The sequence below is a fragment of the Rhinolophus sinicus genome, chromosome 15, assembly GCF_057876585.1.
Source record: "Rhinolophus sinicus isolate RSI-liver-muscle chromosome 15, RSI-T2T, whole genome shotgun sequence".
In the NCBI taxonomy this organism is placed as follows: Eukaryota; Metazoa; Chordata; class Mammalia; order Chiroptera; family Rhinolophidae; genus Rhinolophus; species Rhinolophus sinicus.
In genome coordinates this window covers 93,591,855-93,604,318 of record NC_142515.1, presented here as the reverse complement: position 1 = coordinate 93,604,318, position 12,464 = coordinate 93,591,855, and the positions used below count along the sequence as shown (strand labels likewise).

Here is a 12,464-nt window from a genome sequence, read left to right as displayed (position 1 = left end):
AATCTTAGGTTAACATTGTCCAACTTTTTTGAGCCTCCATGTCATTTACAAAAGGACAACAATGCCGACCTCCAAGGCTATTGTAAGAAATGCAACCTTGATCACTCCTTATCTACAATTTCACTACAAAGGAATGTAATGCAGTTATCAAATTTTCCCATTATGCTGAAGACTGCTTCACTAAAACATACCTGAAACAACGTACTGCTCGTCTTTATTGTTAACATAGTTTTATAGTAAGGAAAAGTGATTTATAAAACCTGTGGGATTTTCTGTTTTTAAACCAGAAACTGCAAAACAAATGAGGTGAAACTTTGATCAAAAATTTGGATTTTGCCTTATCCTATCCTGAAAGTTTATAAAATAAAGTAATCCAGTTCTAGTTTTCAAATTGTTACCCTAGGATAATAGATTTGTCTCATTGCAGTACCAATCCGTACTCTAGAATCCTCTACTCTGATACTTCCATGTTCCACATTGGACGTGGTCTTTCTGTCCACCTCCAATCACTTATAGGAAGTACAATGTTCCTTCCCACAGAACCCCAGCTATAGATAAAAACACAAGGAGCGCACAACAGCTAAGAGGTGGAAGCAACCTAAACGTCCGTCAATGGATGAACGGAAAAATAAAATGTAGTATATACATAATATTACTCAATCTTCAAAAGGAAGTTCTGTCACATGCTACAACAGGGATGAACCCTGAGGACAGGAAATCCAGTCACAAAAAGACAAATACTGTAAGATTCCACTTGCACGAGGTATCTAAATTAGTCAAATTCATAGAAAATGAAAGCGGGGGCTACGGGGAGGGTAGAATGGGGAATTGTTTAATGGGCTCAGTTTCAGTTTTACAAGATGAGAAAGTTCTACTAGAGATCTGTTTTACAATAGTGTGAATAGTTAACACTATTGAACCGCACATCTAAAAATGGTTAAGATGGTAAATTTTATATCAAGTGTTTTTTTTTAACAATAAAAGTGCATTAAAATATTAGGGAGCTAAACAATATTTCACTTGAAGAACTGGTTCTGCTGCTAGAAAAAATAAATAATTCTCTTTTTATGTCAAGGAAAAAAACAACCTACGTACCATCTCATTTCTACAACCAATTTCTCTAATAACCATTTTTGCATGTTGCAGCCCTAAATAGGAATTTGACAGGAATCATTTATTGCCTACAACAGGCTGTTTGTCTTGACATAGAGCCTTCCCAATCTATAAGCCAACAGAAAATACTAAAAATTCCTCTTATGCTATCTTAGAAACATGTCTGCTCCAAGCCCATAAAACTTACCTCATGGTAAGCTGGAAAAAAGAGAGATATGGGCTTAATAGAACAAAGGTTTCATTTCTACGTTCACGAAGAATAGACTTGAAACTGTACAATGGCAGGTTCCAGGTCTTTAGGAAAATTTTTAAAATTTCCCACCAATCCACCACTTTATCTACTTTCGTTTCTCTCTTAATACAGACAACTGAAGAATTTAGAGTCCTTCTAAATGAAATATAAAACAAGCAATTGGTTCAAAATCAAATATATTCCACTAATATTTTTACCTATGGTTCAAGTGATAGGTTTTTAATTTAAAAAAAAATTAAAGGAATACACTAAAGCTGTCAAGTCTAGTATCTTACAGAAGATTCATCCCTCTGCATTACATCAGGAACAATAAGTACTAAGAGCATTCCTAAGAGAGAATGCCTTCTTAATAGGCTAAAAATTATCACTACCATGTAAAATATCCTTGACTCCTCCAAACTTCAGTAGGCGCATCACCATAGGCAAAACTTTAGATTAAAGCAGAGGTTCCTACACAGGGTCACTGGTCCATGAACCCCCGGAACTGGATAAGAGATCACTCAAAAAGTTCCAAAGAGAGAAAACATCATTTGACATTTGAACATTCAAGGAAGTCAACAAACAGAAACTAAAATTACAAGATATATAACCCTTGGTATAGTGGCATATAGAAGCACTCAATAATGATTTGCCAAGGTTTCCACATATGCCATGGGCAAAGATCTAGATGACAGTTTAATCAACTACTGCTAATACTAACTAAAAAATTCATATTAATAAAAAATTAGCTTTCTTCTTAAATGAAAAATCCAATGTTTAAACATGGATGGAAAATTGGTACAGCTAGTTTTAAATGCCCCACATACTTTGACAGTGTTTTTTTAAAGGGCAGAAAAACAGCCACGAAATACTGAAAATACTAAGCAATGAATAGTTGATACTGCATTCATAGAATGGAAAATTCAGCAACTATTTTTAGGTAGAATTTAAAGAAAAATACTGTTCCTTCTCCTTTCCCTCCCTTTAAATAAAAGAGTTGGGAAATAGAAAGTTACCATGCCAATTTTATGCCTTTCTTTCAGGAAAAAACAAAACATGAAAATTGTACATGTTGGGCTCAAAATAAAATACAATGTCAAGGGCATCAACTCATTTCTAATGACTAGGCAGCCAACCCAGAAATGCCACTAGACCAAGCTCTGAGGACGTCAGTAATCCTACATTAAAGTATTAATGATAGCTGGACCTGAGCAGAGTGGGAAATGCCATAAAAAACTTTTAGAGGTAAAGGATTTTGGCAAATACGTACTGGTATTTATTTAATCTAAGGAACAGCTAAGTTTAAAAATACATATTTTAAAGTCATAAAGGTATCCTTTCTTCCTCAAGATCGTCAGATGAAAGAGTTGCAGGCAGATCTAATTTGGTATCTAAAGAACAGAAAGGAAACAGGCTCAAGTCATAGGAAAGCTCTACGACATTCGTGCACAAAAGCTATTCTGATCCTTTATCTTGTGGTTCATGACACTCTTTTAATGCATTAGTACAATGAAATCTATTAACAGGCCAAACTGACGGTTGTTGGATATTTCTGGATAGGATTTCCCTTACAAAGACCTCAAAACCTTTCAATTTTAAAGTATTTATTCATTTAAAAATAGTAAGAATAAGCTTTATTAACAAAAATTTATGAAAATGACTATTGTCCCCTCCCAAAAAAATTAGTGAAAAGAATGGCATTTTTTCACATTGCTGCAAGTCTGTCTAATGTCTGATTTAACAGAAGATGCCTAGATTCTCTTAGGTTCTGCATTCAACTACCCTAGTTGTGTTGGTTAAATGTAAGAAAATCCAGCCTTATTCAGGTATATAGTTGGAAAGACAGGAGTATTTTAATAAGCTTTGCAGGTAGTTATGAGTATCTCTGATATTACACCAAAAGTTGGCAAGTGGTAGTTTCTTAAAGGTTTGTGGAATCTGAAACCCTATCGGTTATCTGTTACATTAAAATCCAATGCTCTATCTTGCACTTTTACTTATGCATGATTTTTAACATCACAAGCATTGGTCATCTGTAAAATACTGATTCAGAGTTATGCAGCTCTTCCAAATGTTGACACATTTCATTACACAGCTATCAAAAACCAGTCGCTAATATGTTAATATTACTATTGATCTCGTATGAAAAATCTTTTTTTAAGTATTAGGAAGTTATCAAGTTCAGGACGGCAGACATGCATTTTCCAAAATTCTAATTTTTGCTTGAAAGCCCAAAATTTATCATGGTCAACAAATATTATCCATTGAGGCAACAGATTCACTGTTCATTTGAGAATGACTGCCAAACATCCAAGTCTGAATAACCATAGTTTCTCAGTACTTCTATTAGGTTGGTGCAAAAGTAACTGCAGTTTAGAAGTTTAAAAACAATCGCAAAAACCACAATTACTTTTGCACCAATCTAACAGTAAAAACGCTCCCTGAAAAGAGCAGCTAGTTCAGCCTGAAACACAAATCATTACACCAATGTTTTTCCTCCGGACAATCACTGTACTCTGGTCTGTAGCAGAAGTGCTTTAGGTGTACTTTTCATTTTGTCACACAGAAAGACATGTACCCAAATGTCAAGATTTAACAAAACTAGTATTAATTTTATGAAGCCCTGCTTCATGAAGGACATCCTTAAGTGGGCGTTTTTTCACTGCTGGTACATGGTGATGGAAGATGACCGTGACTACTTCCTGGGACTGTCTGGTGCCAAGGCCGCGACTCAAAGGCGCCAGATGTACCCACCTTGCTTTGGTACCACTGGTGCAATTCGTCTTAGTGTTATTGTGAAAATAGTTTCGACTTCATAAGCCTTTTGAAAGAGTTGAAGGGTCGGCCACACTATGCTTTGAAATGCAATAAATGATGGCTGTTCTAATAATGGTTATGGACTCTCTCTGACCAGAAAAATGCAAGTGTACAAGCACACACAATACAACTTTACAAACAACTTCAGGAGGTTCACAAAACCCTCACAGCCCATTTATAATATATTCTAGCTTAAGAATTTCATTAGCAGAAAATTCAGTAAGTCTCCAAATTGGATTTAATTACTTCAAAACAGTAATCTACTAGGCATTACAAATAAACTGTTATAAACAAGTCACATCCCAAGAACTTCAAACACCTTCACGGGAACTAAAAGAAGTAGCTCAAGATTTGAAAAAAAAAAAAAATTAAAGGTCTAAGAAAGTAAAAGGGAAAGCAAAAGATCTGAAGTAAGAATCCCGGTTCCACCACCTGCTCAAGGGTCAATTTCATAAATTAACCTTCCCAGCCTAGTTTCTCATCTGTAACGTAGAGAAACAACAGTGTCCACGTATTTCATGGAGTTTTTGTGAAGATTAATATATACAAAACACCTAAAACAGTACCTGGCACATAGTAAGTACTCAATAAATGCTGGCTGCGGTGATTACTTAAGATGGCCATGCCATCTCTTCCTCATATACTGACTATATAGTGTAATAATTAAATTCAATTATCTATAAGAAGTCTAATTCATATATTACAAGGCTGTTACTTGCCTTTCCTTCTACTAAGAAAGCAACTTGAACACCCTTGATTACTCAAGTATAATTTCCATTACCACGTAAGAGAAGGGAAAAGAGATTACAGTTGAGAATATTAGTCAAAACATCTATTTCCTACCCTTCAATTTTCCTATTTAATAGCGTAAGAAACTTAAAATATAGTTTACCTTCCTGCAACTTTCTTCCTGCAATGCAACCAAACTAGGAAATATATGTGTGCAAATACGTAATATATGGGAATCTTTTTACTAATAAAATTATTTACTTCAAACAACCTCTCATCATTCTGCTTATTCCACAATTTTCAAGGATTTTATGATTTAGTTCACTAAAAGATAGTATTAAGAAATACCGAAGTTTAATTTTGGGTTTTTGTTTATTTTAATAACCCGAGACAAAATGTCAGCTAATACTCTTCCAAAGCCATTACCTCTTATAATTTTTTTATCAATAAAATAAGAAAAAAATTGATATGTTAAAAACGAGTATACTGCCTAATACCAGATAATCATAGTCATTCATGATATGTAATGGGCAAACTTACACTACCGTAAGTGACTGTACTGCCTAAGTACTAGACTTTCATCAGTAGTAATGCTAGTGTTAACGGAAAGGAGCAATTCACATGGGACACAAGGTAAAAATGTTAAATAAGACCTTTGTTATGGGTCATTAGATTTTGGAATATAGCTAATGTGCCAATATTTGAAATCTGCAAACACGATTCTTCCATTTTTTCTACTAATTGACCCTCGTGCCTAACTCTAACATGCATACTACTCTAAGAAACACAGAACACAAATGATCTTAAATTGTTTATATTGTAGCATTACATATGGAATGGATTTAGCATTAGATATGTGATACCTCAAAGATTACGTTTCTCAGTTTTATTTATGCCCTTATTTGGGGAGTATTTAGACTCTACCATAAAAAGTTTTTTCGCCAAGAACCAGTCCACAAGTCTAAATCCTACCAAAAATAAACAGGAAGTGTTGAAAAGCTGTAATGCATTTAGATCCAAGTTTCATAAAAACAGACTTCATGTAATAAAATCATAATCTAAAATAATTTCCTATGAAAGTTTAAGATTATCAAATATGAAGATAAGGAAAATTATACTTACATTAAAATAATGAAAATCATAAAAAATTACTTAATATTTAACAATAATATTAAATTAATGAAAAGTCAGCCTTGAGTAACTCTAAGTTTAGTAAAGACTTATTTTTTAACTAAGGCTCCCAGAGTGTCCAACATCTCAAACAGTTTAACTTAACATAGAAATAATGTTGGGTTGTTTCTTTCTAAAACATCTTTAAGAATTAACAAGATTAAAGCAATAGAAACTGCCCAATCCAATCCTGTCATCTTAAGGCTAAACATACTGGAACCCAGAGGAGTACTTATCTAAAGTGATATACATGAGTTTGTCACTAGGATAAAAACCCAAGGTCTCCTCCTTTCTTTCTATTACACAGCTGTAATCTCATTAATCCAGTTATAAAGCTTGTCAAGTAAATAAATTCATGACTGCCAGAAGTATATCTCCATCAGCCTTTCTTTGGCCTGTTCTCTTTCCCCTTCATAACGTCGTAATAGTAACATTTACATTCCTTTATTCAACAAATACTGAATGCCTACTGTGTGCCAGGCATTGTTCTAAACACAGCATTTTATATAGAATGTCGGCATAGAGCTTACAGTATCACAGTAGAGGTTTGGGATTCTAAATATAGATACAAAGTGCTATGAAGGAATATTTTTTAAGTATTTCCCCAAAATGGGAGATAAGTAAAAGGGTTACAGGCATGAGTTCAAGAAAAAATAGGATTCTGATAAGAGAAGATCTGTGGGAGGAGTGTCAGGCATTCTAAGGTGGGAATAGCAAAACCCAAAAACCCAAAAGTAAGAGTGTACAGGACTTGTTTGAAGAACAATATCCATTTAGCTGGATCGTAAACCACACTAGTAAATAAACGTAGAGAAGCAGGGGCCATAGTGGGGAAAGGTCTCATATTCTAGGCTGAAATATATGAAAGCAATTCATAATCCTGTGGATACAGTGACCACTGAAGATTTATGAGGCAAACAGCACTGGGACTGCATTTAAGGTTAACTTAGAAGAAAACACAGGACAAGAAGCAGGGAACCATTTTGCAAGTTACTGCAATCCTGGTAAGAGATACTGAGAACCTGAACTAAGGTAAAAGTGGATATATGGAAAGAACAGTAAAATATTACAGAAGTAAAAATGGCATGCCATGACAGCCAACTACATGTAGGAGGGGAAAGACAATTTGAAGCCTTTAATGGGAAAGAACTTGGGATGTATCATTTACAGAAAACAGACAAGCTAAGCTAAAGGTTGAGCTAGATGCAACCTGCTTAGAGATTAGTCTAAACCAAGGGGGAAAACTATTAATCTTATTTTATTTCAGAAAAGCAAATCTTCCCTTAGTAACATAAAGATGATAGACTCTGACATGCAAAGTATAATATGCAAAAATACCCAAATTAAAGCAGTGTACGTTGAAAATTGGGTGCTTTTCATACTCAATACATTTATATAAACATAGGTACTATAAAATAAGTCATATTTTCATTAAAATATACATACCACGTTTCAGCATGTTAAGATGCTAGAAATGCACTATATGCTAAAAATGTTTATCAACTTCAAAAGAAAACTAATGAAATCAGCAACAAATGCAGCTACTAAATATTAGCAGAAGAGAACTACCAATTGATCCATGATACATATCACAATCATTTGGTTCAGTTCAGTAAATTTGGAATCATCAGTGTCTTCTGATGAAATCAAATCCAGGTACCTAATTTGGGAGCTCATCTGCACCATGGTCTTCTGATATGAGACACAATGGTTTTACTGAAGTGACTTATTCTCAGGACTGAATGGTTGACTCCATGAAAAAGGAGCAACCCACCAACTTAGCTTCTGGATAGTGCAACTTTTTAGTCCAACATTCAAAGGCAGGACTGAAGGGGACCAACAGTTTTGCCACCCCAAAATACGCCTTTCAGGATGATTTTGGGTTGTTTGTTAGAAAAGACTCAGAGAGAACCTTTGATCCTCTCCCCCTTTACTTGCCTAAGGGAAGTCAGCTTCCAGGAAGGGAGCAAGCATCACCTTAACATCCTAATATTAACATAAACTAAATGCGGCAGAGAAATCTAGCAAAGCCTGTTTGTTGAACTTGACTGTATACCATTGCTTCTAAGAGGCTCAGCAAGAATTTGTTTACCCCATGTTCACTCTCTCTCATCTACCTGTAAATTGCCTACTTTCCCTTTGAAATCCCAGACCCCGTCTCCTTTGTCCAAAATGGCATACAAACCTCAACTGCCCAATGCATCTCATTGTCTTACGGCACCCCCTCATGAACATCTGTAATAAATTTTGGACATTTTCTCCCATTAAAAAGAACGAAACAAAACAATAAAAACACCCATGTGGTCTTTCCGCCAACTGTTTAACAAGTAAACTATGAACTCCTTCAAAGCAGCGTTTATGTTCTTGACACCCCACAGCCTGTGCTCAAAGTTTAGGAGGCCCCCAACAGACCTCTGATAAAAAGGAATAAATGGAAATCAACCAACGAATGTTTTTCAAGTATACAGCACTTTCATAACGTGGTGAGTATTACACAACAGCACAGAGCTAAGGATCCAATATTTGAGCGCCTACTATTCAATAGGTAAAGGAGTCAGAAAGTGAACAACGTATGACTCCTCCCTTGAACTTAGGATTTATTTCTCTAAACAAGTCAAATACCATAGGCTTCACCAGAAAACCTTGATTTGCTCTATTTCTGTGACCATCACTGAGTCTCTTAACTTCTCTAAGCTTCCAGTTTCTCATCTGAAAAACAGATGAGGATTCAAAAGAAAGGAAACATGAGTGCTCCGTAAAGTACAAGTATGATGCTTGCCAGTTGGCTGGCTCCCTGCAGGATTCACGAAAGTCTGATCAGACATTTCATTAAAAATGACACTGACACAAGCAAATTCAAGCATCTGACCGGCTTAACACAAAGCCATCATCCCACCATCACCTGGACAAATTCTTAAAAAAAAACACCAAATAAGCAAAAAACAAAACAAAAACTACTTACAAGGTCAGAAATAGGGCCTTAATATGAAGATAATACAATTTAGAGAAACATGATTTATTAACTTGTACACTAGACAATTTTTAAAGATTAAATGGACATGTTTTGATTTATCTGAGTTTTGCTGGAAAATTCCTACTGTAATTCAAGACACAGAATACTGAAGTTCAAACCTTAAGTAATATTCCTGAATGATGAAATAATGCAACTACTTTTTGGGAAATAATGCCTCTTCCATTTAAGATCATTTCAGATGAGTGCAAAACCCTAAAGTTTCAAAACTTTAAACTTCTGAAATACACTAATAAACAATTTTAGGGGGAGAATTAAGTACTTCAACTGATCGAATCCAGCTTCTAAATGCACAAGAATAAGCAAGCCCCTCAGAAGATGTGCAATATATCCATAGTACTGTTTTCTTACCCATGTAAATTAATCCTTACAAGACAATAAAATGCATCACTTGACCCAGCATTTCTTCCCAGAATATGCCAATCAACACCACAATCTCAAAATAGGCAAGTTCAAAAAAACTAAAAATCTTCCTTCAAAAATGGAAGATGCTGTCAAGATGCTTCTGAGCTAAATGCTAATGTACCTATTTCAGCTTAACTATCTAAAAATTATATACAAACATGAAAATGCATCACCATTTATTTGTGAGTGAAATTTATATAGCAAGGAAACCTTTATCATACACACCTCAGACTTTTCTTTTCATGGGTTTTATATTTATAATCTACTGTTCCTTTCACTTAATTCAGGAAAAAATAATAATAAAATGAGGCATAAAGAACGAAGAATTTAAGACTATTTTCCAGAAAGATTAACTTTAAAACTGTTCTTCCGTTGCTTGGACAATACAAAATGTTCTTAAACTATTAACAGACTTCATCTGCGAGGAAAATTTTCAGTAATCAAGATTCTGAACATTCTATACTCAAATTTTGCATTATTAAATGCTTTCTTACCTTCTGCTACATCATCATCTACTGCTCCTTTCACCTGAGAAAAACACCACTGAATATCATTCCCTCCTCCAGCTCCTAGAAAAAAGAAAACATACCAATTAAAACTGAGCTCTGCTCATGTTTACTCCGGTCAACACTGAGATGATATCCATGGTTGGCATGATACTAATAGCCTCATGCTGCCCACATACATCACCACCACCCCAGAGCACTAATTTGGAAAAAGGCTAGTCCCCAATAGTTGGTATTGCTTTAGAAAAAAAGAGATTCAGGGTATGAAATATTTAAAGGCCATGTACTGGCATTAACACTATACATGTGTTTAAAACATCCTTTCCCCTCAAATACAGTAAAAGCCTTACATTCAAGCACGACCTACCAGGAAAAAGCAAATACCAAAAGTTAGAGAGTTTTCCTTTAAAGAGTGTTTTCCTTTAGAAAGCCTGCAGAAGAGTCAATAAGGTTAAACTACCATAAAACATGGCACGAGGAGAAAACTTCAGGAACATTACTGCCTGCCTGAGGAGCAATGATTCATAGGAACCCTATCACCAAAGCGCACATACAGCAAACACAACACTCACCACCCATTTCTTGCATTTCATTACCAGCAAATCACTAGCTCCAGAGAGGAAAAGCAGAAATGAATACTGGTCAAGAGACTGTGTCAGAAGGAAGCTTGTTTTGGCTCCCTTCATCTTATCCCTCAGATTCCAGAGGACCTTGCAGAGAATTAATTTTGCTAATTTGCCATCTTGAGCGAAACAATTTTAATTTCACTTAAGTATTCAACAAGGCCAAAGAGCAACTTGTTTATAGCAAACCATAAGTCAACCCAACATGTTAACTTTACAAAGATTTAATCATCTATCTAAATATTGAAAGAAGCCCGGAAAATTGGTTTAGTCTCTGAATGTTTCTATTTCACTTCTAAGCACTTGAGGAGGAAATGTCCTGAATCGATGGATAAAGAAGCTGAATCCAGATCTAGAATTGATTCTACTAGATGAAGGAGGATACTCAGCAAGAGCAAAATGTACAAAAGTAATCCTCAAAGCAATTATCTTGCTCTTCCTTCACTTCCATTCCTTGCTAAATATTCCAACCTGGTTTTCTCTATGTAGCCCCTCTCCACCCCAAGCTTTTACCTAAATCTCTCTACCCATGGCTATTTATATCACTGAACTCCACAACTATTTTAACTAACTCGATTGAATGCCTTTTGGGAAAAGGACATCTGCACAAAAGCTAACATGCAAAACGGAAAGTTGAAATCACATTTTTCATGCAACTTGCTGTATTAAAGACATTGTACTCTTTGGATGTAAAGGGTAAGAAACGAAAGGGAGGTGGTTTGAAACAAATCAGGTTTATAGTCTCAAAAATATACGTACCCACAGTGGGGAAAAATACACATATGTACCGATTGTATTTTAACTTGTAAAGCACTCTTCCTTCTCAGTGCAAAATATATTTGTATAAACACTCAAGAAGGCTTGCAGCAGGGGAAAAAATAGTAATTAAATGAAGGAAGATCCGCCAAAAAGCCCGGGGCGGGGGAAGTGGGGGGAGCAGAGGTTACACCAGGCTCCAAAGCTGTGGGGACAAATCTGCACTCGCCCCCACCCCGCCCCACCCACGCCTTTACCCCACAGCTCGCCGGCATACACCCCACCCCCATCCATGCCAAGGTTCCAGCCCTCATTTTAAAAGCCATTTCGGTAGCACAGCGACCACTCGCCTCACCAGAACCCTCCCCACCCTCACCCACCCCACTTGACCAATTCCCCGAAATCCAAGGGGCGCCCCGTGGCTCTATGAGAGGCAGAGGCGGTCGCTAGGGGGTGATGGAGGGAGGAGGAAGGAAGCGGTGCCTTGTCAGTGGCCGAGGGTGATTTCTCCTTTACCTGCCATGTTGCGCTGCAAATGGTGACCCTGCTGGGTTCCTCGGGGTCTCTGCTTCCTGAACTCACCCCCCTCACCTGGGGATGGGGGGGTAGAGAGGGCGGATGGCGGCGGATGGCACCTGTGGGGGGAGGGGGCGGGGGTCGGGGAAGAAGGAAGGAGGGGCGGGCAGACCAGCCAGCAGGATGGTGGATTTCACTCTTGTGCTTCCCCGCTCTTGCTCTTTCTTTAGCAGCGGCAGCGGCAGCTACGACAGCGACGGCGACGGCAGCGGCAGGGGCTCCACTTTCAAAATGGCGCCGGCTGGCCTGGCTGGTGACGTCACCGGGGGCGGAGCCGCCGGGCTGGGCCAGAAGGGCGGGGCGGGGCAAGAGCTGGGACGGAGAGCAGAGGGGAAGGGGCGGGGGAGCTGCCGGGCAGGCTTCTGGCTCCGCCCCTTCCTCCCTCTCCCGGCTGCTGTGTCCTAGGTGGCTAGTCGGTGCCGCGCCCGGGAACGCACGCTGATGATCTGGTCCCTATACCGGCTCTCCCCGTCTCAGCCCGCGGCCCTGCTGCACATCACGGTGTC

At 37.5% G+C, this 12,464-nt stretch overlaps 1 protein-coding gene across 2 annotated transcripts in view; it reads right to left on the bottom strand.

The window, feature by feature from the left end:
* Nucleotides 1-12,214, bottom strand: part of PPP2R2A (protein phosphatase 2 regulatory subunit Balpha) — a 72,573-nt gene extending 60,359 nt beyond the window's left edge. The window contains exons 1-2 of one of the 2 annotated variants that reach the window (XM_019714899.3): nt 11,899-12,214; nt 9,992-10,066 (exon numbers count right to left, since the gene is read on the bottom strand). In XM_019714899.3, coding sequence (XP_019570458.1) covers nt 9,992-10,066; nt 11,899-11,905 — 82 coding nt within the window. In that variant the 5' untranslated portion in view covers nt 11,906-12,214. The remainder of the gene's footprint in view (nt 1-9,991; nt 10,067-11,898) is intronic. The other variant, XM_074338222.2, reaches the window with a different exon arrangement.
* Nucleotides 12,215-12,464: the final 250 nt, after the last annotated feature.